Source organism: Manis pentadactyla, chromosome 4, assembly GCF_030020395.1.
Source record: "Manis pentadactyla isolate mManPen7 chromosome 4, mManPen7.hap1, whole genome shotgun sequence".
Classification (NCBI taxonomy): Eukaryota; Metazoa; Chordata; class Mammalia; order Pholidota; family Manidae; genus Manis; species Manis pentadactyla.
This window is the reverse complement of record NC_080022.1, coordinates 65,525,453-65,552,700: the sequence shown is the minus strand read 5'-3', so window position 1 is coordinate 65,552,700 and position 27,248 is coordinate 65,525,453. Positions and strand designations below refer to the sequence as shown.

General features: G+C 39.0%; 2 protein-coding genes across 11 annotated transcripts in view; one reads left to right on the top strand and one right to left on the bottom strand.

Moving 5' to 3' along the window:
* The window catches only part of MIGA1 (mitoguardin 1), a 90,362-nt gene extending 85,809 nt beyond the window's left edge, over positions 1-4,553 (bottom strand). Inside the window, exons 1-3 of one of the 4 annotated variants that reach the window (XM_057500348.1) lie at positions 4,463-4,535; positions 2,317-2,366; positions 238-351 (exon numbers count right to left, since the gene is read on the bottom strand). In XM_057500348.1, the coding sequence (XP_057356331.1) occupies positions 238-336 (99 nt within the window). In that variant the 5' untranslated portion in view covers positions 337-351; positions 2,317-2,366; positions 4,463-4,535. Of the gene's footprint in view, positions 1-237; positions 352-2,316; positions 3,175-4,122; positions 4,382-4,462 lie in introns of those variants that run through there. The other 3 variants (XM_057500350.1, XM_057500349.1, XM_057500351.1) reach the window with 3 other exon arrangements.
* An 11,663-nt stretch (positions 4,554-16,216) lies between these two features.
* Positions 16,217-27,248, top strand: part of USP33 (ubiquitin specific peptidase 33) — a 77,012-nt gene continuing 65,980 nt past the window's right edge. For 3 of the 7 annotated variants that reach the window (XM_036890231.2, XM_036890229.2, XM_036890230.2), the window contains exon 1: positions 16,221-16,448. The gene's annotated coding sequence lies outside the window, so the exon portion shown is untranslated. Of the gene's footprint in view, positions 16,449-27,248 lie in introns of all 7 variants that reach the window. The other 4 variants (XM_036890228.2, XR_005025799.2, XR_005025798.2 and 1 more) reach the window with 4 other exon arrangements.

The following is a 27,248-nucleotide window of genomic DNA, read 5'->3' as shown; positions in this document are numbered from 1 at the left end:
GTTCATCTGAAATCAATATAATATTGTACATAACTATACTTCAGTAAAAAAGAGAGTTATGACTATGATAACAACCAAAAAGAACCAATGAAATAAATAAAAAGGAAGTAAGTTTTAAACTACTTATTTTGGCTGAACTACTTAATATATCAACTTGAAATTTAAATACTGTAAACAAAATACTATGATCTGAGCAATAGACTTATTATTCAACTTCATGTTTCATTTTTTATTTACCTGGGAGAGAGAACAGTACCAAGACAGAGGAAGATCAAACACTCTTAGGACTGCTATCTTCAAGGAAAACTGTGATTCTTTCACTGTTTCTTCTGACATGATTCCTCTTCCAATCTTCAGTAAATGAAACATAAAAACATATTAGCTACAGTACATCACAGAGAACACAAGGAATGACTCTATAGCATCTTACTACACTGATCGACAGTGACTGCAGTGGGGGTGAATAATATGGGTGAATGTTGTAATCACAATGTTGCTCCTGTGAAACCTTTATAAGACTATATACCAAAGATACCTTAATAAAGAAATAAATAAAACCTGAACAATAAAACATATTAGCCACAGAGATTTCTGGTGGTCTACCAAGTAAAAGATACATATTGAAATTTTAACTATCAGTTTTTCCTTTTTGCAATTATTCATGATTATTACACTTCCCTGGAGAAAATAACATTCTGAGTCAAACTCACTTGTGTTAAACTTTATTAATCACCAGAGCAGCCAAAAAGAAAATGACTTAGATCTAAACTTTGAGCTCAGCTAGTGAATTTTCCTTAGAAAAACTGCAGGTCCTAGATTCTCTATTTTCTGGTTAAATAAACATTTCAGTGTCTAGGTAGTAATTTTAAATCCATTTCTTTCCACTTATTTCATTCAAATAACTGTGTAGGGCTAGAGGGTGAGGGGTGGTAAACTGAAAGGCATCTGATTGGAATCATGACTCCTGGGGCTGGAAAGGAGGAACATCAGAGTTCACTGAACTTCAGAACTGTCCCATTTTAAAGAGCTTCAAAGAAATGCCACATAAAGACGATGAAATTTTATTATTGTTTTATTTCTATTGAAACCAAAGATCAGGCAGATGTCTACAAGGAAGGCAGTTGACACTCAGGCCTTAAAGGTGGCAGAACCTAGGTAGAAACATGATGATTAAGCATCTGGGTTTATGCTTCATATAGCCAGAAACTCAATTTTATCTGTACCCAGATGGACACTTTCAAACAAATTCACATAGTATTGATGTATAAACTAGTTTACAAATTTGTTCATTTATAGTGAGGAAATATACTATCTAGTCACCAAACTGGGCTTAATGCCTTTCCTGATTGCAGTTTCAGCACAGAAGTGGAGTTTTAAGCCAATCAGTCTGGAATTTCCTTATCACTAGTGAGGTAATCTGCATAGGACCCTGTGCTCCTCTTGTGAGAAGATGACTTTACCTGAAAAAAATCCCTACGCTTTTCTTTTGCTAATAACTTTTTACCCCACCCTCCTCCCTATAAAAACTTTCCATTTTGCACAACTGGGGGGTATTTCTGTACTTGCCCAGTTCATTAATCACTTAATAAAACCAATTAGATCTTCAAATTTACTTGGATTAATTTTGTTTTTTAACACCTACCTCTCTGAAAAGATTGTAGGGAGCTGAATTAATAATAAGTAAAATGGTCTGCCTAGTGAGCACAAAATTAATGGGACCTGAGGAATATTTCATCCAGGCCAAGAAAGAGCCTGAGAATTGTCCTTGGTTGATAAGAGAGGCGGCTTCTCCAGTAACCAGAATGTTTATGTCCACCAAATTTAGTATTTTCCTTGGATAGAGCTGTATAAACATTACCAAAGAGAACAATCCCTCTATAAAAGCTTACTTGCTATACTTTAAGTCCTTTATTTCTGCATATATTCTAGACTCCAGTTAGATTACCCCCTTCTGTTAATAACCCCCCCTTTTCAGACAAATATCAAAACCACTGATACTAGTAGTTGCCTTTCAAATCAAACACAGTAATACTTCTTAAGCTGGGTTTATAGCTGTTAGGCAGGAAGACAGATAAGAGCAGGATGAAGAGAAGGTGAGGCTCACTGAACTCAGAGTTAATCAGGTTAAGTCAGAGAGCCAGAAAGGACTCACACTCTTTGCAATTTGAGTTCACGCCACATGCTCTGAATCTGAGCTGACCTTGAGACTTGCTATAGCTACTGCAGGTGAGATAGGACAGACAAGGGACCAGCATCATGATTAATTTTCCTATAAAAAATGCATAGACTAGCATAATAAGAACAAGAAGTACTTACCTTAAGGCAAGGCAAGCAGTCTTAACTGATGTGTTCCTTGGGAGTGGCCACTATTTTAGAGAAGAATAAAAGGTTTGTCCTAAAGAATTACCTAGAGGACTAGCTATAGACAATGACATATTGTCTCTTACCAGAGATAGAATTGTGAGATGAGACCCACTGACAACCCTACACCCCTGACCCTTTAACTTTGCCCCATTCTTGAAAGCCTTGAAAGACAAAATCCCAGCTATTAGGATTCTCCTCTTCTCTGAGGTTGCCCACACTCCCCCATTCTTGGAGTGTGTATCTTTAAAAGAGTTTTTTTACTGCTCAACTTATACACGTCTCTGTGCTCTTCCAGTGGTGTCTTTGTCACTATGCTATTCCATTCTATTTTCCAGACTTTAAGCACAAGTCTTCACTCTCTCTGTCCTCCTCCAGATAAGCAAGTAAGCCTGCGTTTATCTACCTTGACTCTAGCCCATTCCTCCCTTGGAGTATATTCAAATACAATTTTCATTCTGCTTCACTACTGTGTCTCTGCCCTTAATTCTTTGTTCCAAGGGGGACAAGAACTGAGAACAAACTCATCACCCCCAACGTAGCTACTGACTCTTAACTTATTCCCATTCCCTATCACTGACATTTGGAGTGTAAACTTAATTCCCCTCCATCCATATTCTAATTACAATGTTTAGGCTCAGTACGATTAGTTCTAAGTGAAGTGTATTTATTTCAACCAACAAACTGTGATACAGACACATTACTGAGAATTACAAAGGAAACCATAAAGTGAAACAGTCCTCTGGGAAATGAGACTGGGAGAGTAGGGAATCTGGGCAGGGAACTACTGCTTTCATTTGAAGTCCTTTTCTAGTATCTGACTTTTTAATGCACCATATATACATAGCTTTTCATCAATGGCACACCATTAGGGGAAAAAAATGCACATTTATACCTCCACCCCCACAAAATTGACTTCTTTTTGAGAAACATTCAGTATATGAAATACATTCTGGATCTTTAAGCCATCTGTGGCTACTTCATTTAAAAAATTTTTTAAAATACTAAATGTAATTAACTCAAGTAATTTTCTCCATTATAGAGGGCTCCAGTTTTTTAAGTATATGATAAATTGAAGCCAACACTTCAATTTACTGCAGAGGTTTTCTTAAAAGAATTCTGACAAATCTCCATGTTTGCATTGTAATTACCTCAGTTCCTTTCATTTAAAATCACTGACTCCTACTTAGTAATTAATAATTGGATAACTTTTAAAAACTACTCACCTCAATAGCTTTCATAAATATTATTTAAAATAAACATAAAGGCAGTTTCATGATTATTCATTCATATTTGTAGAGGGGGTCTAAAGCGTCACCAAAATACAGTATTCTGAACTTTCACTTGCTACTTTCCATTCTAACCACTGGAAAGTTAAAATAATGTCATAAACCGTTGGGTCTTAAATATTATAAGACTCTACAACTTCCACTTTATAATTAAAGAAAAGGTCTGAAATATCCCACCCCACCAAAAAATAAATTCGATACTTTAAACACAGCAAAAATGCTTAGTTGCCATAAGTACAAATTAACAAGGTCTGTGCAAGAGCAAGACCTTTTGTGACTACACCTTCAGAAAATGCTGAACAACTTCATTTACAGAAGGACCCCGACGCCGCATCCTTCCTGAATTACTTTTATGTTGAATCATTTTCTGAGAGCACCTTCAAAGAAAGCGTAATTTTCCCCATACAAAAACCACTCCATGCTCAAGCCACGGGCACTCAGAAAGAAACTTGGACCACATCAGCTGCCTTACCTCCAGCAGGACCCCACTCCGACCCCACCCCCAATCGGGCTCTCCTTTGCGGTCCTTTTCCTTTACCAAGAGGACCAGAAAAGAAGGGTTCCCTTCGGCTCGGCCGCCCAGACCCTGATTTGGGGTCCGAGCGGTCGCTGTCTACCCTGATTCAGCCCTCCCCTTGCGGACTTCTCTCCGTGGGGAGTTGTCCAGTTTTCTGTTCCTCCACCCGTACTCGGGAGTCCAGAGGGCCAAGTCTAGCGCTCAGGGCCGCGCCCCACCCGGTCCAGCCCTGCTGCCTCTGCCCTGCGGGCGTCGCGACTCCACCCTCCCCTCCCCGCCTCTTCCACCTCCGTACGTGGAGCTCCAAGCCAGGTGCCTGCTTTCCGGCTGCAGCCCGGCGCGGAGCAGCGGCGGGGCCGCGGGGGCTGAGTCCTTCCGGGGTCAGGAGTGGGACGGTGGAGGAAAGCGGTGGGGGCCCGCTGCCCTTTCTGCGTGAGGGGCTACGTGTGAAGTGGCTCCCGCCATTTTTGTTGAGGGCAGAGGCTCCGGCTTTGCTAGGTGGATGTCAAAACTACAATTTTATGTTTTTCAGTAGTGTCAAGAATTGGTATCGTAGTTTGTACCTTTTGAGGGGTCTAGAATCATTCTACGAATCTGGTGAAAATTATGGGCAGGGAAAATGCACATAGACATGTTCATATATTATTGAAAAGAAAAAAGAGATACACGAATTCAGATAACCAAAACCAACCGTGGATCCCAGATTAAGAATTTATACTATAGACCCTCATTCCCTAAACGAATGAATGTTGAGACGTTCCAACCCCGTACTGATGATGAAGTAATTGTTGATTCCAAATCCTCTGTAGTTTTTCTCCACTTTTTCCAATGAATTAGGCTACCAAGGAATATGTGAATATGGTCAGTTTGAGTTGCTAGGGCATTCACTGCTCTGAGGTTCTAACACACAATAAACCGGTGGTGGGCGGTGGGACAGCAAAACAAGGTACTGTTTAAATGTGCACTCCTGAGCCAAAACATTATGTAAGAATTGCAGATTTTAAAATCCTAATTGCTGAGCATATTTGAGATAAAAAGCCAAAATGATTTTGTAAGGATAAACATAAAAGCAAATGTTACTGTTCTATCTAAGGAACAAGAATGAACAATCTTGTTAGTTTCCAAAATTCCCCTTTAGTCAAATGGAAAAAAGGGAAAATGACAATAGTGATGTGGGGAGTTACTAGATGAATAATAATTTAAAATGCACAGATTGAGTTCTATGTGAAAATATTTTGCAATGTAGGGACCAAGGGCAGGCTGCCTCAAAATGTGCCACTTTAGCATATTGATTACTTTGAATTAAAATGACTGGAGAAATAGCAGAGGTAGAAGAGATTCTCTAACCCCCATCTCTGTTCCCTTTGCCTTGAAACCAGGAAATAAATCTCCCACCGGAGAAGTGCCTTCCTTGCACCTGGAGGTACAGAGCCATCCTTATTGTCAGAGACAGGGAATTCAAGGCCAAATAAGCCTATATATATGCAAACCTTGTTACTTTATATTAATTTATTACTCCAACCCAAATGCTTTTACAATTCCTTACTAACTGAAGCTACCAAATCTAAGTTTTCTTTGTCCCGTCAACTCCTCACAGATTTATGCTTCTTTGTCTAAAATGTATAAAGTCTTCCTGCCTTGACCATTTCTTTGGGTCTCAAATTTATTATTGAGTCTCCATACATATATAATCAAGCTTTGTGTTTTTTTCTCCTATCAATCTGTCTCATGTCTGTTTGATCCTTAGACCAGCCAGAAGAACCTTGAAGAGTAGAGGAAAAGTCTTATCTCCAACAGCACTTATGGTGCTCTTGATACTTGAAGAACCTATAATTTGTAAGGCTACTTTTGTTTATTCCCCCAATCTTCTCTCTGTGGCCTCCTCCCTATTTCCCACAACTTCCAAACATTCCGCCTAATGAGAAGAGCAGCAATAATGACTGCCACTGAAAGCAACTTTCCTAAGAACATTATCTCCTTTAATTTCACAGTAAACATTATGAGAGAGATAATACTACACAATGGGTATGGATTTTACTCTTTAACAGGAGAAAAAGAAATGCCATATTTTATTTATTTTTCTAAATCAATGTAATTTTCTCCAAGCCTCCCTTCCTCTGGGTTGGCAGAATATTCAATCTTAGTCATTATTGGGTATGCCAGTTAGGATGCTGTTAGCTACAAGCAAAAGAAAACTGAACAAACACTGGCTTCACCCATAGGACAATGTATTCCACATGGATACAGAAGCAAGTGGATGAATCTCATATTTGGACTTAATGTCTTCTGCTATTTTGGCCCAGAAAAAAATGAGACTTGGATTAGTTCTAAATTTCTGTCCCTCCTCCAAATAACCAAAGCTATCATGAAATGCTCAACAAACCAGGGAGTGGAATTCATGGAGTAATACTAGTTACTGTCCAAACACTGAGGTATTTGCCACTTCAGCCAAAGTGTGATGAATCATAATCAACCATCAATGAATCTGGGGGATTCCATATGCATGGTATCTAAACAGTGCTGTGGAGTCATACTGAAAGGGTTTGAATCCTTTCTCTGCCACCTACCCTCATGATGCCTCAGTTTCCTCATTGGAGTGTTGGGAAGATAAATATAATAATATTTGAAAAGCACGAAGAGTCTTACATAAGTCTTTAACTTAGGTTACTTGTACCCCCATGGCATACAAGGATAAAACTCTATTTCCATGTATTTGGTTTCCTTTGTAGTCCTACATATTTTTGTTTTATGCACTAGGAGAAGGGAATCCATGGGCTTTACCAGAGTGTCAAAAGGATCCATAACACCAAAAAAAAATGTTTAAGAACTTAGAACAATCTTGGCATATATTTCTAAGATATATGACGTATTTAGTGGGACTTTTCTATGTCCTTTGGTAAAAGTTCCAAAACAGAGAAACAGATGCCAAGTGCTCTGAGCCTTCTTAAAAAGGTCTTGGCCATCCACGCAGCACCTGCTAGGAGAATGTGAAGCCCATTTAGCAGTTCTCAGACCTCACATACCTCCTGGGAATGACATGGCAGAACTGATCAAAGAAGATGGGAGAATGAAAATGCCTAAGGGACAGTTTTCTGGAGGGCTGTGAATATGCCCTTTCCTTCCCCAAGAGTGGAGACAGCAGAGTGCATATCCCATCCTACCCTCCACCTCAAGTCAAATAAAGGAGCTTTAAGAAATTCAGACTATTTGTCCACTGTGCCCTATAATGTATGTCAACTGGAAAGGTTTAAAGGCAATAGACTATCCTAAGAGAACTTTGATGGCAGAGCAGGGGGGTGGAGAGGTACAGTAGAGGTGCCCTGTACTAGCAATTTTGCAATAAAAGTTTTCCTATGGGTCACAAATGCTGCAAAAGGTAGCCAGACTAAAATTATCTTAAAAGGTTTTATCTCCAAACCAGGAACTAAGTGGGCCACCTAAATGGTTAACTACAGATTTTTTTCCCCCTAGTATTAGGAAGTGAAAAAGTGAGAGATCCTCAGCAAGGACAGCAGTCATTGAGGAACCCACAAAAGGGCCTTTATAAGAAAAAAGCTGGTGTTTAAGAGGGGGCCTCCTGCAGAAGTTACCAAAATCAGGTTTAACTGCACTGACTGGGTATATCTGATTTTTATTTAGGATTTAGGATCACTTCTCACTCCAGCTTAGACAATCTATGGCCAATGTACTTCATGAATTATTGGTGGAAACAGTATTTATCAAGTGACAATATTAAGCCTGACCAAAGTCTAACAGTAGTTAAAAAAATTACATCACCTAAATGAATGAATTCTTTTAGGTAATTCATGTATCCAATTACTTGTTCCATTAACTGCTAAAATCTGGCAGAGTACCCAGAAATAACTCAGGGCCTCCTTTTTAAAATCTATACAGTGAGGGGCATATACTGTCCATTGTATATTTGTTCTCTTCACTCTCTGAGAATGAAATGTAGATTAGAATAGTTTGAAGACTGTGCTTGATCAGGTATAACAAAGATGAGGTAGGAGGAGTAAATGTGGGTCCAATTAATGCCATGAAGGACCTGGGTGAGGCCAGCAAGATGCCTAGGGACATAGGTACTATGTCTTAGGTGATGAAAGGTCCACAGATATTGCATCCTTGGCAACTTGCTTGTCTCAACCGAGACCTTTAATGAGAAAAAATGCTCTGGGGCAAAAAATAGTCATTGAAGAGTTACATGACTGGTACTCTGTTTTAGAAAGAGTTGTATTTAGAAGTATGGCATTGAATTATAGTGATTCCTTGCTGGTGCAAGGTCTTGTCTCTATGTTGATGGCTGCTGACTGATCAGAGCGGTGGTTGCTGAAGGTTGGGGTGGCTGTAAAAATTTCTTAAACTAAGACAATAATGAAATTTGCCATACTGACTGACTCTGCCTTTCACAAACAATTTCTCTACCACATAAAGTGCTGTTTGATAGCATTTTACTCACAGAACTTTCAAAATTGGAGTCAGTCTGATCAAATCCTGCCACTGTTTTATCAACTATGTTTATGTAATATTTTAAATATTTTGTTGTCATTTCAATGATCTTCATAGCATCTTCACCAAGAGTCAATTCTGTCTTAAAAAAGAACAATTTTTTTTGCTCATCCATAAGAAGCAACTTCTCATTCATTAAAATTTTATCATGAGTTTATAGCAATTCAGTCACATCTTCAGGCTCCACTTTTTAATTCTAGTTCTCTTGCTATTTCCACCACATCTGCAGTTACTTCCTCCACTGAAGTCTTGAATCTCTCAAAGTCATCCATGAGGATTGGAATCAACTTCTTCCAAACTCCTGTTAATGTTGATATGTTGACCTTTCCCCATAAATCATGCATATTCTTAATGCATTTAGAATGGAGTTCTTTCCAGAAGATTTTTCAGTTGACTACTCACTTTCATCAGAGAAATCACTATCTGTGGCAGCTATAGCCTTATAAAATATATTTCTTGACTCAGTAATTCCGCTCCTAGGAACTAAAGAAAACAAAATCCCTGATTCAAAAAGATATATGTACGCCTATGTTTATCACCACATTGTTTGCAATAGCCAAGATATGGAAGCAATCTAAGTGTTCATCAATAAAAGAAAAGAAATCCTGCCATTTGCAATAACAGGGATGGATCTACAGGGTATTATGCTCAGTGAAATAAGCCAGGCAGAGAAAGACAAATACCAAATGATTTCACTCATTTGTGGAGTATAAAAACAAAGTGAAACAGAAGGAACAAAACAGCATTAAACTCATAGACACAGACAAGTGACTAGTTGTTACCAAAGGGGTGGAGAGTGGGTGATGGCAGGTGGGCGGGAGAGGGGGACTGGTGAACCACTGTGATATACATTTGATAATAAACATAATTTAAAAATTAAAAATGTATTTCTTAAATAATGAGACTTGAAATTTGAAATTACTCCTTGGTCCAGAGGCTGCAGAATAGATGTTGTGAGCAGGTATACTAATAACATTAATTTTGTTGTCCATCTCCCAAGAGCTCTTGAGTGTCCAAGTGCATTGTCAGTGTGCAGTAACAGTTTGAAAGGAATCTTTTTTCTGAGCAACAGGTTTCAAGAATGGGCTTAAAACATTCAGTAAATCATATTGTAAATAGGTGTACTGTCATCCAGGATTTGTTGTTCCATTTATAGAGCACAGGCAGTATAGATTTAGCATAATTCTTAAGGTCTGTAGGACTTTTTGGAATGGTAAATGAGCACCAGCTTCAACTTAAAGTCACCAGCTGCATTAGACCCTAAGAAGAGAATCAGCTTATCCTTTGAAGCTTTGAAATCAGGCATTGACTTTCCTTCTCTAGCTATGAAAATTCTAGATACCATCTTCTTCCAATATAAGGGTGTTTCATCTGCAATAAAAATGTTTTTTACTGTAACCACCTTCATTAATTATCTTAGCTAGATCTTCTGGATAACTTGCTACAGGTTTTACATCATTTGCTGCTACCCCTTGTACATTTATGTTATGGAAATGGCTCTTTCCTTAAACCTCAAGAAACAACTTCTACTAGCTTCAGACTTTTCTTCTGCAGCTTCCTCACCTCTCTCAGCCTTCATAGAATTGATAAGAGTTAGGGCCTTGCTCTGGATTAGGCTTTGGCTTAAAAGAATGTTGTGCATGGTTTGATTTTCTTTCCAGAACATACAAACTTTCTCCATAACAGCAATTGGGCTGTTTCACTTCCTTATCATTTGTGTGCTCACTGGAGTAGCACTTTTAATTTCCTTCAAGAACTTTTCCTTTGCATTCACAAACTTAGCTATTTGGCATAAGAGCTTTTGTCTTATCATGGCTTTCCTCACTAAGCTTAATCATCTCTGGCTTTTGATTTAAAGTCAGAGATAGATGTGCAACTCTTCCTTTCACTTGAACACCTAGAGGCCATAGGAGGGCTATTAATTTCAATATTGGTGTGTCTCAGGGAATAGGGAGGCTCAAGGACAAGGAGAAATGGGGGAACAGCTGGTTGGTGGAATAATCAGAACATACACTACATTATATCACTGTATAAGTTTGCTGTTTTCTGTGGGTGCAATTCGTAGTGCCCCCCCCAATTGCAGTAAATTGTACATCAAAGATCACAGATCACCATAACTAATATAGTCAAGAACAAGTTTGAAATAATGCAAGATCTACCAAAATGTGACACAGAGACACAAAGTGATCAAATTGTTAGAAAAATGGCATTTAATAGACTTGCTTAATGCAGGGTAGCCATATACCTTCAATCTATAAAAAATACAACATGTACTATGGAAGCAACCTAAGTGTCCATCAATGGATGAATGGATAAAAAAGATGTGGTACATATGCACAATGGAATGTTATTCAGCCATAAGAAGAAAACAAATCCTGCCATATGCAATAACATGGATGGAGCTAGACAGTATTATGCTTAGTGAAATAAGCCAGGTGGAGAAAGACAAATACCAAATGATTTCCCTCATTTGTGGAGTATTAAAACAAAGCAAAACTGAAGGAACAAAACAGCGACAGACTCACGGACTCCAAGAAGGAACTAGCAGTTACCAAAGGGAAGGGGTTAAGGAGGGTGGGTGGGGAGGGAAGGTGAAGGGGATTAAGGACCATTATAATTAGCACACACAATATAGGTAGGTCATGGGGAAGGCAGTACAGCATGGAGAAGACAAGTAATGACTGTATAGCTTCTTACTACGCTGATAGACAGTAACTGCAACGAGGTAGTGGGGGACTTGATAATATGGGTGAATGTTGAAACCACAACATTGCTCATGTGGGACCTTCATAAGACTGTATATCAATGATACCTTAATTAAAAAAATACAACATCTGCAAAGTGCAATAAAATGAGGTTTGCCTGCAGTCTGCCTCCAGGCTATGCCAGTCATTGCTATCCAAGTAATCGAAAATCATAATGTAACTTTACTCATATACACCTCATCATGTTGCTTCCTTTCTCAAAGTTTCTCATGAATGTCTAGAGGGAAGACTTTACTTAGCAGAAAGATCACTCATGATCTGCCATCTCTGTGGAAGCCTGTCCCCTGATTCCCTGCCCTTAATCTCTGCTTTTCTAAGCAGAGTTGGGAAACTACAACTGCCCTTTATAGTTTCCCAACTTCGGAATATATCTTTCATAGATGTGACTTCACTAAAGCTGCTCCCTCCTCCTAAAAAAACCTTCCTCCTCTAGCCCATCAGAAATCTTTTAACTCACCCTTTAAGCTAGTTAGTATCAGTTTTTATGATATTGGGTTGACCTGCCCCACTATTTTCTATCTGGAAATTTCCATCCCATCCACACATGTAACTGTCATTGGAGCTGCTTTGTTCTCCCATGACCCTTCCCCTCTGACAGAATGCTCCTGGGTAGCCACTTAACCCAGGTGAAGACAATAAACCCATTATGTGGGATTTTTTAAATCTAGGAACTCTGCTCTTAGAAAAACTATAAGACAGCAAACTCAAGAAGTGACTGATGAGATCATGAGGGAGTTGTAGTGATATTTGAGTCCTGGGTTTTAGCTATCCTTTGGGTTCCACAAGACAATAAAACCTCTTTTTTGCCTAAGAGCATCTCAACTGGTATGCTCAGGTCCCTGATGTGTTTCAAGTGGCTTACAGGTATGCCCAGATTGTGATCCCCACTGGAAACCTGTGATTACAAGCATTCTTGTCTGTTGATCTAATTTTCTGAATGATCTGATTTGATAATCTGAAAAAATTTTGAGAGGCACCAGCTGAAACAAGTGCAGTGCTTCTCAACTAGGGTGATTTTGTCCTCTGGGGAACCTTTGCTAATGCATGGAGACGTTTTTATTTGTCACCCTGGGAGGAGGCATCTAGTGGATAAAGGCCACAGATGCTGCTAAACCTCCTACAATTTTTGGGATCCATACCCCACAACAAAGATTTATTAGGTTGGAGATCACAATAGCATTGTTTTTGGGAAACCCTGAGTTACAGTACCTTGAACATTTACGCTAAAAGTGAACAGATGATAAACTGACATTCTTGGAAGAGGACCCAAAATTCAGTACCAAATAAATACCTTTACATCCAAACCAGGGTACCACCTTGCAGGTGGGAAGGTAAATGCTTCCCCCTCATCTCAAGCCAAGTCTGGGGACTTTAAGAGGACCATTTGGAAAAGATGACATGTCTCTGCATCTTAGGCAAGACTTGGTAACTGATCCACATTTGCAGATTCCCACGTCAAGAAGCTGAGGCTGCCTTTAAGTAGAAGATGCACACAGGGCTGATTAGCATCAGCCCACATTTCTGTGTAAGACACACATGTGCTTTTAAGGAACCAATTAGGTCCTCTTGTAAGATAGCTGGATTGGTCCATCCTGTGAGAGGCTTTCCAACAGGACTGCCTGCATGGGTGAGATGATGATGATCTGAACCTAGGAGTGGATCCCTGGAAACCAGAGGACTGAGCTGAATGCCATAAGATACACCAAAGTGTACATTGCTGAGCCTAGAGACTGTAGGTAAGTGATGCACCTACAGAGGCATTCCACAAGAGAAAACATCAGCCTCAAATCTCAGTTACACCCAGAGGACATTGACATGAGGCTACAACTTTCCAATCATGGGGGATTCTTTCTGTCCCTAACTGTCTTCTCCAGCCCTGGAGGGACCCAAAATGAAAATCCAGCAAGGAAAAAGGTAGAACAAGACTGGTGTGGGGTGATGGAATGGGCAGGGAATGGCAAAGAAATTTTGAACTGCCTGAGCCTGGGATTTTTGATGTTGTATGGGGCAGGATATTTTAATACCAGGGAAAAAAGACAATTTATTACTAGATGACTGGAGGACTTTTAATTACTTGAGAGTGACTGAAAAAGCTGAAGGTTTTGCTTAAGATTTTGTCATCGGAGTAGAGAGGGATTCTCAGAGATTTTCAGAGACAACAATGAAAAAATAAAATTGGTTTCTGCTTGCCCCCTATTGAATTCAGGAACAATAGTTTAATTGGGTTTCTGTCAATTATATCCAAAAATATATTTAAAAGCCTCAGTTTAAATCAGGGTTTTCAAAATAGTGACATTAATGTTTTAGGCTCTCCTGTCATGTTAATGCAAAGGAATGTGACTGACTCTTCCTGCTTCCAGTCTTCCGCAGAGATATTGCCAAATACCTACCATGCGGCAAAAATCCATCATCCCTGGTTGAGAATCAACAAATATTTGAGTCCTTCAGTGTTGGGCGCTGAGAATATTGTGAGCAAGACAGAAATACTGCTCTCACAGAGCTTACAGTTCAGAGACAGGCAAAAAATTAAGTACACACAAAAAACTTAAAATAATTAAAATTTATAGTAAGTTATATGAAGGAAACAAACAGGATGCTCAAATGAGAAATAATGGAATAGAGAGTTGCTACTTTAAACAGGGAATATCTAGATAGGAATTAGCCAGGTGAATGAGGGGTAGGAGTTTGTGGAGTATCTGGTAAAAGGATATGTGTGACTAAGAGAACAAACAGCATTTGCAAACACTTCTTCAGCCTCAGGTGCATGGGCATCAGAATGTATGTTTTGTTCTATTTTTACGTGCCATTACTCAACTGCAAAAATGAGAAGGTATTTGTTTTGATATGACCATTCAGTTGTCTACCTTCCTCTCTCTTCCTATCCCTGTTTATTTTCTCTTCTTTCCTTTCTTCCTTCCCTTCATTTCTTCTCCCCTAGCCCTGCATTAGGAAAGCCTTCAGTACCTGGCTTGACGCAGAATTCCAGGGACTACAATTCACATCGTATTTAACATGCATAGAGTTCAGTATGATTCAGCTGGATGTCCACACTGTGTAATGTCTGATCCCTCCTCTCTGCCAGGGGAGTTGATATATCGATTTTCCAATAAGAGCATTCTTTTTCATAGTCTATCAGAGATATTGTTTGAAGAAAAGTAAGGCATTAAAGGATGCTGGATAAATGTAAACACCTGGTGGGGGGAGGGAAAGCCACGGGGAGGGTGGGAATCCATGGAAGTTAAAAGTGGGAAAGACATTGCATTATGAAAGTGCATTTGCTTTTGAGAACTTATCCACAGAAGGACTTGACCTGGGGTCCATATGAACTGCGCTCTTTATCAGTACTTGTATTTCAAATATCTTAGCCTATTTGCTAGCTGGTCTTTTTATCTCTTAATGATGTCTTTTAATGAAAAGGTAAGTTTTTACAGATGGCACACTATTATTGGCAGCACAATTACTAAATAATGGTAACAGTTTCAAACCTCTATTTCCAAAATGCTCTCTTCATTGCCCAGGTTTCTTTCAAAATCAGTTTATTTCCTCATTCATTTTTATAACATCATTTCTCCTTTGGGCCATAGGTTAAATACATACATTAAAAAAATTTTTGTGGTTAGAATACTGCTGAGAACTACTTGCTATCACAGCAAAGGTCAGAAAATTTAAAACAATCGTCTTGTTTTCTTTTCAGATAGATCCATAAAATTCTCCTTTAAGTCAGACAGTACTTTGCCACAAGACATCAGGAAACAAATGATTTTCATGATTATTTTCTTACCCCTTTATAGAGGAGTATAAATAGTTAAAACATTTAGATATTTAATTTTTTAAAATAAAGTTTAATTACATTGCTGACATCTTATAGTTTGTAAACCGAAATATTTTGAAATGTTCTGAAAATAAAGGGAGGGGTGGCAGCACCATCGACACCCTCCAAATTCCATTCTCACTTAGTGAACCCATGATAAGGTGACCATTCCAGGTGCAAACTGAGGTCTTGGAGTCAATCCTTTCATTTGCAAAGGTCCATTTCCTTCATTTTCACAATAAAAATAGAAGTAGAGGCACCCATATTTTCCGCTTGTTTCTGATGGAGATTGAGATTTTGTACACTTGGTTACATGCTTCCATTTTGGAGACCAAAAAGTTAGAGGTAATGGGACAGATTGAAACTACTGGTAATTTTTATTAATTTAACTGTTTTTGTTTGTGTATCAATAAATTGAACAGATTTTAACAGTTACATATATTAGAAGGCTGGCCTCTTCCAAGGTTCTAGGCACTAAGCAGATACTAAGGTGTCAATATTTGATTTGATCTTGATTTTGGCTTACAGGAAAATGGATTAATTTCCCATTGGCAAGTGTAGAAAAGGAAGCTCAATTACTTTCAGAGATCTAGATCCTATGAAGTTTGGAGAAGAGGAGAGGAATTGAATTGAATGTTTAATTGAGTAGTCTAATATTTCTTTGCACAAAGTGGGGAACCTGAGGCGCTTCAGTGGCCAGGGTTAATGCAGCTTCTTTAATGAATGGAGGCAAAACCTGTCATATGTCGTAGTGTGACTGCAGAAGCATAGCATGCGTAAAAACTGAAAGTCCCTAAAGCCTAAACTGCTCGCAACGTACACGGTCTCCGCACCGCTAGCTACCTTGTGGGTTCCAGCGCCGTGGTCAGGCCTTGGTCTCCGCACCTGGGCCCAGCAGCCTCGGCCACGCCCCAGGGCCGGGACTAAAGTTCATCGCAGCCCCGCCCCCCGCCCTCCCGCGACGCCGGAGACGCCTGCGGCGTCCGCGGAGACACCGGAAGGAGTGCGGCTGCTGCGGAAAGAGGCCGGTGCGGGAGGAGGCGATCTAGGGGGAAGCCCTGCGGTACCTACCGTTTTCTGTCTTCCCGAAGCGACGCCTTCCATCTCGGAGGCCAGGGGAGGAAGGGAGGAGGTTGTGTTTGTGCGGCCGCGGGCCACCGTGGGCCGCGCTGGCGGGGCCTGCGGGGGAGGCCGTGGAGGTGAGCGCCGTGCTCCCGGGAGGGGCGCGGGGCCGAAGGCTGCCTCGCCTGGCTCCAGACGCCGGTCTCCGTTTTCGCTCCCGCGCGGTGGGCGCTGCAGCCGCTGCAGTGGCCTTTTTTTCTTGCGGGGTGGTGGTGGGCTTGCGGCGGGAAAAAGGCCTCGGTCCCTCTTCGTGCTCGGTGTTGCGGGGATGATCGGGTGCTTCCTTCCCCTCTCCAGGCAGTGGTCCGCGGAGGACAGGAGTCGGACGTAGATTTGAGGAAGGGTCCCCAGGGGGCGCTCTCTTGAGATAGCCCCCTGAGAGGGGCTCCGCTCCTTTTCTAGGTCTCCCCGTTCCGCCTTGCCTGCCCCTCCTGTGGGCACAGACCACCGAAAGCCCCGCTCCGCGCTGGCTCCTGGGTTCTGATTTTGCTTTGCGGCGCAGTTTAGGTGGTCGGACCTTTCGTGCAGCCCCAAGGCCCCGTTATTCATTGTAATGAACGGGAAAACGTAGGTGTCATCGTCCCTGGAAATATTCTTCCACTAATGTTTGATCCATATTGTTCAGAGGTTACGTATTACGGTCTTTCCATCTAGCTTTAGTTTGGGTCAAATTTCCATAGTGTGTGGTTTTCCAGACCTTTACATTTTACTTTACCAACTACAAAACGCTCTTCGTTTGAATATTTGCACGATGCAAGTTGAGCTGTTAGATGAGATTCTTCTGGGTGTTTTGCACACAAACATTTTTAGGGACTGCATTCTCATATAATCAGTAGTAGGCCTGGAAAATTGGGCCGGAAAGTAAAATCCGGTCAGGAGCACAGACTCTAAACTGAGAAATAATTTTATCATAAGGATCTCTAGACTTGCTTAATAGATGTATAGAACTATAGAATTCTTAACTTTAATAAGATTATTTTTCCTTTAAGAAAAATCTTTTTCAAAAATTAAGGAGGCCATCCTAGTGCCATTTCTGGTTAAGACAATTGTATCATCTGGAAAGATCTGACCAAATCAGGTAATAGGCTGTTTGATTTGAATTAATTAGACTGTTAAGGGTCAAAGGGACAGATGTTTCAAGGAGGACGGAAATGAGAAGGTCAGTACTAAATTTCTTTTTCTAATAAATATTGTTAGTGAATTCATACTATAAATATAAATAAGGGGAAAGGAAGGAATCTTACTGAAACAAAATACTAATTTTAACAAAAAATAGTAGTAATAGATACTATGCCAAGAGCTTTATGTTTACTTTATGTACTTTGCCAGGACTGAAAGAAAAAAGACAGCACAAAAATAACCCCAGGAATAAAATTTATGACCTCCTGTGTGCAAGAAGGATAGTCTACTGAAGATTGCTTCTTAGTGTTGATATGATTTATGGCCAACTTTAACTTTTGTCTTTTGTGAGTTCTTTATAACCTGTCAACAAACAAATAATATAGCAGTGTAGTTTAATGGCATTGGGTTGTAGTTATTTTAATATTTGAAATATTGATAAAGAGGTAATTCTGTATTTATGTATTGCTGTTAGAATTTTCAATGACGTACAATTTTATTTGTTCCTTTGAGTTAGGAAGGCCAAGAAGTAAAGTCTTTTCCTATGATAGAAGCATTTCACGATTGTGTAAGGATCAAAATTTCCTTAAAGCCTGAAGTAGTCTTGTTGAAATAATCTGTGGTCAATATTGGAATTTAGATTCTGGAGCACCATGAACTATAAGGAATGTCAGACTGTGGACTCTTTGTAAGAAAATTAAGTACATAGATGGTGAAAGATTTTTGGTGAGAAATGTGAAATATAGTCACTGCTATGAAAGAAAAGTAACAGCTCTTCCTTTAATATAGTTTTTAAAACTTTTTTTTTAAGTCTACGTGTGATTGCAGGAGCATTTTGATAAACAGGAGGGCTCTGAAGAATCTTAGATGAGTACAGTAGTTTAATTGTAAAGAGTATGAATTTTGTACAATACAGTGTATATATTAAGAGAACTAATATTTAAGAAACAATGCATGTTTCAAAATAAATGCCCCTTTCAAAAGTTATTTTAGAAGTTTAAGTATGTCAATGTCTGTGAATATACCAGGGAAAAGCCCTTTGGAAAATAAAAATAATGAAAATTACTTGAAAGGATAAAAAACAGTTCTTCATAGTGCTCATTAGCAGATTTCGTAGGTTAAAAGCTCCACTGATGCTGTGGCTTGATTTAGAATGAAGTAATCTTTTCACTGATACTTCCATTTATCAACTTTCTTTTTTTGCTTTCTACTGGGTAGCAATTTTCTTCTGTGTTAAATGTGGAAAAATCAGCCATGAATTTATTGTAGTGTTGCATTTTTGCAGTTAAAATAATTTTGAAAGTTCGAATACTGAAAGTAGTATGCATGGACTAGTCAGATTAGTTGTAGTAAAATAGTCTAGGTTGAAACTACTGAAGGGCAAATCAGTTTTTCTGTAGTCAGAGAATCTTAGAATTGACTTTATAGTGCAAAATACTGTCCTTTGAAACGCCTCCTGACATTTGGTCATCGAACTTCTGTGTATAATGATGGGGAACATCTTACTTCCTAAGGTTGTATAGCTCTAATTGTTGAAACACTGCACCATTGAATGTATTTGCTATTTCTAACTTTCTTACGTTACATTAAAAAAGAAAGGATCCCTCTTTGGTCATTATGTCCAAATGTTTGGAACACATACATCAAGTCCTTCAACTTTTGCCCTCTGTCTAAACATACATACTTTCAGTTCATTTATTGATACCATGTCACTCTGTTCTAAGCATTTTATTGATATGCATATGTTAATAACATATAGTCCCCCAAAAAACTCCGTGAGGTAGGTATTCATAATCTTAATTTTATAGATGAGGAAATTGAGTCACAGAGAGACTTAACCTTGGTCACACAACTAGGGCATAGTGGAGCTTGAATTTGAACCCAAGTAGCCTTGCCCTTACTTTACTCTTTAGTCTTAGCCAGTATCTTCTAAGATGCAGTTTTCAAATTATTTATTTTAAGGCTTTCTATGGAAGGCAGTTATTCTGTAGCTTTTAGTATTCTTCATAAATAAAATATTTCAGATATAACCTACTTAATTTATGAATACAATGAGATTGGCTACTCTGTTTTTCTGAAACTTACTGTTCTCTTGATAAATTGAGTAAGAACTGCAGTGTTTCATGAATCTCCTAGCAGCTAAAACCAAATGCTTGAAACCCTTTTTTTGGTCTCACTTCAGGCAGTAGATTCTTTGAACCCCAATATAGGTCTAATTACATCCATCCTTGTTAGTGTTAGCTCATTTTTCTAAATAGTTTATTTTTCTTTAAAAACTAATTTAAAAAATTTTTATAAAGGTATTATTGATATACACTCTTATGAAGGTTTTACATGAAAAAACAATGTGGTTACCACATTTACCCATATTATCAAGTTCCCACCAATACCCCAATGCAGGCACTGTACATCAGTGTAGTAAGATGTCACAGATCCACTGTGTGCCTTCTCTGTGCTACACTGTTCTCCCCCTGATCCCCCACACCATGTGTACCAAACATTATACCCCTCAATCCCCTTCTCCCTCCCTCCCCACCCACCCTCCCACACACTGCCCCTTTGGTAACCACTAGTTCCTTCTTAGAGTCTCTGAGTCTGCTGCTATTTTGTTCCTTCAGTTTTGCTTCATTGTTATACTCCATAAATGAGGGTACTCATTTGGCACTTGTCCTTCTCCACCTGGCTTATTTCACTGAACATAATGTCCTCTAGCTCCATCTGTATTGTTGCAAATGGTAGGATTTGTTTGTTACTTATGGCTGAATAGTATTCCATTGTGTATATGTACCACATCTTCTTTATCCATTCATCTACTGATGGACACTTAGGTTGCTTCCATTTCTTGGCTATTGTAAATAGTGCTGCGATAAACATAGGGGTGCATTTGTCTTTTTCAAACTGGGCTGCTGTATTCTTAGAGTAAATTCCTAGGAGTGGAATTCCGGGGTCAAATGGTATTTCTATTTTGAGCATTTTGAGGAACCTCCATACTGCTTTCCACAATGGTTGAACTAGTTTACATTCCCACCAGCAGTGTAGGAGGGTTCCCCTTTCTCCACAACCTTGCCAATGTTTGTTGTTTGTCTTTTGGATGGTGGCGATCCTTACTGGTGTGAGGTGATATCATTGCGGTTTTAATTTGCATTTCTCTGATGACTAGCGATGTGGAGCATCTTTTCATGTGTCTGTTGGCCGTCTGAATTTCTTCTTTGAAACTGTCTCATCATATCCTCTGCCCATTTGTTAATCGGGTTATTTGCTTTTTAGGTGTTGAGGCATTTAAGTTCTTTATATATTTTGGATGTTAACCCCTTGTCAGATATGTCATTTACAAATGTATTCTCCCATATTTACTGTAGGATGCCTTTCTGTTCTGTTGATGGCGTCCTTTGCCGTACAGAAACTTTTTAGTTTGATGTAGTCCCATGAGTTCATTTTTGCTTTTGTTTCCCTTGCCCGAGGAGATACGTTCAGGAAAGAAGTTGCTCATGCTTATATTCAGGAGATGTTTGCCTGTGTTGTCTTCTAAGAGTTTTATGGTCTCATGACTTACATTCAAGTCTTTGATCTATTTCAAGTTTACTTTTCTGTATGGGGTTAAACAATAATCCAGTTTGATCCTCTTGCATGTAGCTGTCCAGTTTTGCCAACACCAGCTGTTGAAGAGGCTGTCATTTTCCACATTGTATGTCCATAGCTCCTTTATCATATATAAATTTACCATATATATTTGGGTTTATATCAGGGCTCTCTAGTCTGTTCCATTGGTCTATTGGTCTGTTCTTGTACCAGTACCAAATTGTCTTGATTACTGTGGCTTTGTATAGAGCTTGAAGTTGGGGAGCGAGATACCCCCCACTTTATTCTTCTCAGGATTGTTTTGGCTATTTGGGGTCTTTGGTGTTTCCATATGAATTTTTGAACTATTTGTTCCAGTTCGTTGAAGAATACTGTTGGTATTTTGATAGGAATTGCACTGAAACTGTAGATTGCTTTAGGCAGGATGGCCATTTTGACGATATTAATTCTTCCTATCCATGAGCACAGGATGTGTTTCCATTTATTGGTATCTTGTTTAATTTTTCTCATGAGTGTCTTTTAGTTTTCAGAGTATAGGTCTTTCACTTCCTTGGTTAGGTTTATTCCTAGGTATTTTTCTTTTAGATGCAACTGTGAATGGAATTGCTTTCCTGATTTCTCTTCTAGTTCATTGTTAGTGTATAGGAATGCACGGATTTCTGTGTATTAATTTTGTATCCTGCAACTTTTCTGAATTCAGGTATTAGATCTAGTAGTTTTGGAGTGGATTCCTTAGGGTATTTTATGTACAATATCATGTCATCTGCAAACAGGGACAGTTTAACTTCTTCCTTGCCAATCTGGATGCCTTTTATTTCTTTGTGTTGTCTGATTGCTGGGGCTATGACCTCCAGTACTATGTTGAATAGAGGGGGAAAGTGGGCGTCCTTTTCTTGTTCTCGATCTTAAAGGAAAAGCTTTCAGCTTCTCACTGTTAAGTATAATGTTGGCTGTGGATGTGTCATATCTGGCCTTTTTTATGTTGAGGAACTTGCCCTCTATACCGATTTTATTGAGAGATTTTATCATGAATGAGTGTTGAATTTTGTCAAATGCTTTTTCAGCAACTATGGAGATGATCATGGTTTTTGTCCTTTTTGTTGATGTGGTGAATGATATTGATGGATTTTCAAATGTACCATCCTTGCATCCCTGGAATAAATCCTACTTGATCATGATGGATGATCTTTTTGATGTAGTTTTGAATTTGGTTTGCTAATACTTTGTTGAGTATTTTTGCATCTATGTTCATCAGGGATATTGGTCTGTAATTTTCTTTTTTGGTGGGGTCTTTGCCTGGTTTTGGTATTAGAGTGATGCTGGCCTCATAGAATGAGTTTGGAAGTATTACCTCCTCTTCTATTTTTTGGAAAACTTGAAGAAGAAAGGGTATTAGGTCTCAGTAAATGTTTGATAAAATTCAGCGGTGAAGCCATCCAGTGCAGGTGGTTTGTTCTTAGGTAGTTTTTTGATTGCCACTTCAATTTCGTTTCTGTTAGTTGGTCTGTTCAGATTTTCTGTTTCTTTCTTGGTCAGCCTTGGAAGGTTGTATTTTTCTAGGAAGTTGTCCATTTCTTCTAGGTTATCCAGTCTGTTAGCATATAATTTTTCATAGTATTCTCTAATAATTCTTTGTATTTCTGTGGTGTCCATAGTGACTTTTCCTTTCTCATTTCTGATTCTGTTAATGTGTGTAGACTCTCTTTTTTTCTTGGTAAGTCTGTCTAGGGGTTTATCTATTTTGTTTATTTTCTTGCAGAACCAGCTCTTTCATTGATTCTATTGTTTTGTTTTTCTCGATTTTATTTATTTCTGCTCTAATCTTTACTATGTCCCTCCTTCTGCTGACTTTGGGCCTCATTTGTTCTTCTTTTTCTAGTTTCATTAATTGTGAATTTAGACTGCTTATATGGGATTGTTGTTCTTTCCTGAGGTAGGTCTGTATTGCAATATACTTTCCTCTTAGCTCGGCCTTGGCTGTGTCCTGCAGATTTTGCGGTGTTGAATTATTGTTGTCATTTGTCTCCGTATACTGCTTTATCTCCTTTTGTATTGACCCATTGGTTATTTAGGAGCATGTTGTGAAGCCTCCTTGTGTTTGTTGGATTTTTTGTTTTCTTTGTGCAATTTATTTCTAATTTCATACCTTTGTGGTCTGAGAAACTGGTTGGTACAAGTTCAATCTTTTTTAATTTACTGAGGCTCTTTTTGTGGCCTAGCATATGATCTATTCTTGAAAATGTTTCATGTGCACTTGAGAAGAATGTGTATTCTGTTGCTTTTGGGTGTAGAGTTCTGTAGATGTCTGTTAGATCCATCTGTTCTATTGTGTTGTTTAGTGCCTCTGTCTCCTTACTTATCTTCTGTCCGGTTGATCTGTCCTTCAGAGTGAGTGGAGTGTGGAAGTCTCCTAGAATGAATGCATTGCATTCTGTTTCCCCTTTTAATTCTGTTAGTATTTGTTTCACATGTGTGGGTACTCCTGTGTTGGGAGCCCAGATATTTATAATGGTTATATCTTCTTGTTGGATTGACTCCTTTATCATTATGTTATGTCCTTCTTTGTCTCTTGTGACTTTCTTTGTTTCAAATACTATTTTGTCTGATACAAGTACTGCAACTCCTGCTTTTCTCTCTGTATTAGTTGAATGAAATACCTTTTTCCATCCCTTCACTTTTAGACTGTGTATGTCTTTGGGTTTAAAGTGAGTCTCTTGTAGGCAGCATATAGATGGGTCTTGTTTTTTTATCCATTCAGTGACTCTTTGTCTTTTGATTGGTGCATTCGATCCATTTACATTTAGGGTGATTATAGATAGGTATGTAATTATTGGCATCACAGACTTTAGATTCATGGTTACCAAAGGTTCAAGGTTAAGTTCCTTACTATCTAAGGGTCTAACTTAACTCAGTTAATGTGCTATTACATACACAATCTAAAGGTTTTTTTTTTCTCCTCCTTTTTCTTCCTCCTCCATTCTTTATATATTAGGTATCATATTCTGTACTCTTTGTCTATCCCTTAATTGACTTTGGGGATAGTTAATTTAATTTTGCATTTGCTTAGTAATTAGCTGTTCTACTTTCTTTACTGTGGTTTTATTACCTCTGGTGACAGCTATTAAGCCTTAGGAACACTTCCATCTATAGCAGTCCCTCCAAAATAGACTGTAGAGATGGTTTGTGGGAGGTAAATTCTCTCAGCTTTTGCTTATCTGGAAATTGTTTAATCCCTCTTTAAAATTTAAATGATAATCTTGCTGGATAAAGTAATCTTGGTTCTAGGCCCTTCAGCTTCATTGCATTAAGTACATCATGCCACTCCCTTCTGGCCTGTAAGGTTTCTGCTGAGAAGTTTGATGTTAGCCTGATGAGCTTTCCTTTGTATGTGATCTTATTTCTCTCTCTGGCTGCTTTTAACAGTCTGTCCTTATCCTTGATCTTTGGCATTTTAATTACTATGTGTCTTGGTGTTGTCTTCCTTGGGTCCCTTGTGTTGGGAGATCTGTAGATCTCCATGGCCTGAGAGACTATCTCCTTCCCCAGATTGGGGAAGTTTTCAGCAATTACCTCGTCAACAACACTCTATCCCTTTTTTTCTCTCTTCTTCTCCTGATGCCCCTTATAATGTGAATATTGTCCCGTTTGGATTGGTTACACAGTTCTCTCGATATTAGTTCATTCTTAGAGGTCCTTTTTTCTCTCTGTGCCTCAGCTTCTTTGTATTCTTCTTCTCTAGTTTCTATTTCATTTATTGTGTCCTCCACCCTATCCACTCTGCTTTTAATACCCTCCATTGTGCTCTTCAAAAATTGGATCTTCGGCTGGAATTCATTCCTGAGTTCTTGAATATCTTTCCATACCTCTATGACCATGTTAATGATTTTTAATTTTGAACTCCCTTTCAGGAAGATTCATGAAGTTGATGTCTTCTTTCTCAGGAGTTGTATTAATAATTTTACTCTGAACCTGGTTCCTTTGGCCTTTCATATTTGTATATGGCACCCTCTAGTGTCCAGAAGTTCTACTGTCTTGAGCTGCCCAGCCCCTGAAGCAATGTCGGGGGTGGCAGGCGAGTGATATTGGTGCCTGGGGGGAGGAAAGAGCTGTTTCCTGCTTCCTGGCTGCTATGCCTGTCTCCACTGCTTGAACCAGTGGGCCGAGCACACAGGTATTAGCCTCTATGGTTTGCGTTTGTAGCTGCTGAAGACAGACCTTCCCTCTAGCTGGCCTAATGCCAGGGTAGGGTTTGCTGGTTTGCGAGCCAGGTGGGGCTGGCCAGGAGTAAGATCCAGTAGGCTGCGTATCACGGAGGGGGTCCTTGGAGCTGCGTATCCAGCCAGGGAGCTGGAGCACCTGAAGATCGTGAAAGCTCCCAACCTGCTGGGCAGAGTGCACCCGGACAATTTTGTCTACCTGTCCTTTCTCCTGAGCAGTAAGCTCTGTGCAATCCTTGCCCCTTTACCAGCCCTCGTGCTAAGAGCTTCCTTGTTAGGAAGTCTCTGAGACTGCCCACTTTTCTTTTGTCCCAGAGCAGCCAAATATGGATCCCTGCTCTTTACAACCATCTGTAGTCTCAGTCTCTCCAGGAATACTGCCTTTCTTTGCTTTTCAACCCCCTTATCATGAGAGTACCTTATAATCACCATGAAATGTAGGTTTGTGCTCCCAGAGCAGATCTCCAGAGCTAGGTATTCAGCAGTCCCAAGCCTTCCACTCCCTCCCCGCTCCATTTCTCTTCCTCCTGCCTGTGAGTTGGAGTGGGGGAAGGGCTTGGGTCCTGCCGGGCCACAGCTCTGGTACGTTACCCCGTTCGGTGAGGTCTGCTCTTTTCTCCAGGTGTATGCTGTCTGGTGCAGTCCTCTTACCTATTGCTCTTTCAGGATTAGTTGTATTAATTTTATTTTCGTATTATATACGGTTTTAGGAAGAAGCTCTGTCTCACCTCTCACGCCACCATCTTTAATCTCCAAGTAGCATGCTTACATACAGCTATTATTTTCACTGCCTTCATGTTGCCTGTGTTTTCTAATGTCTTGTACCTAATCCTCTCAACAAACTGTCGGACTGCAGTGAAAGCCTGCATACCTTTCTTTTGGTGTACACTTTGAGAAGAAATTGATGTAGCTTAGAGCCTATTGTCTTATGCTTCTATGTTTGAATACCCTACTCAGAATAAATCTTTATCAAAAGAAAGAATATAAAAATTTTGTTACTATAGTGAGTTAATTGAGTAAAACTAAGTGGCTAGAATATTAATGGGCTTCTGTATTGATAGCGTTGTACTTACTTGTGGGAAAAATAAATTGCCTTAGTACAAATTGTTAGCTTTTGTTTACATGCACTAATTCTCATCCAATTGTTTAGATACCAGAGGAATAATAGAACAGAGAGAACTTATTTTAATTTTTTCCTTGTTCCCATTTCTTTGCTCTGAGGCAATGCAATGGAGTACATAACGTTGAAGACTATATTTTTATGCATCTACAATGGATGTGTACATTCAGATACAGTGTGCTGTTATGCATGTATAAATTTTTACATCAGTGGTATCATACAGTATTGTATCATTCTGCATCTTCCTTTTTCTCCATTCAACATGTCCTTTAGATCTGTGTTGATAAATTATCCACCCAGTTAATGCAGTTAAACTGTTGTGTAGTATTCAGTTATGAAATACCAGTTACATATCCAGTCAAATGTGAGATTAAGCCTAAATAGAAAGCAGTGAGGTGAACATTTCCATTTCATTGGCGAAATTGGTAGATGAAAAATGTACAGTTTAAATACTTTTATTATTAAGTAAATAAGATAATTCAGTACTCATATTTAGGGATTAAGAAAATAAAAGCAAAACCAAGTAGGACATGGAGATTAAAGATAAAGCTGTAATTAATGGAATTGGAAACAACAACAACAACAAAATAGTGAAAAAGATCTATTCCAAGGCTCGTTCTTTGCAAAGACCAATGAACTAGATAAACCTCTTGTAGAAGAAAAAAAAAATTGGAGGAAAAGAAACAAGATTACAAAAGAGAAAGGTAACATAGATACCCAGATGTACTAAAAATTAATGGAATCTTATGCAAATTTTGAGAATATTACATGTAATGGTATGGTGTCAAAGTTGAAAATTGAGACCAAATAGATGATTCTGTGGCAAAAGTTAAATTAGTAAA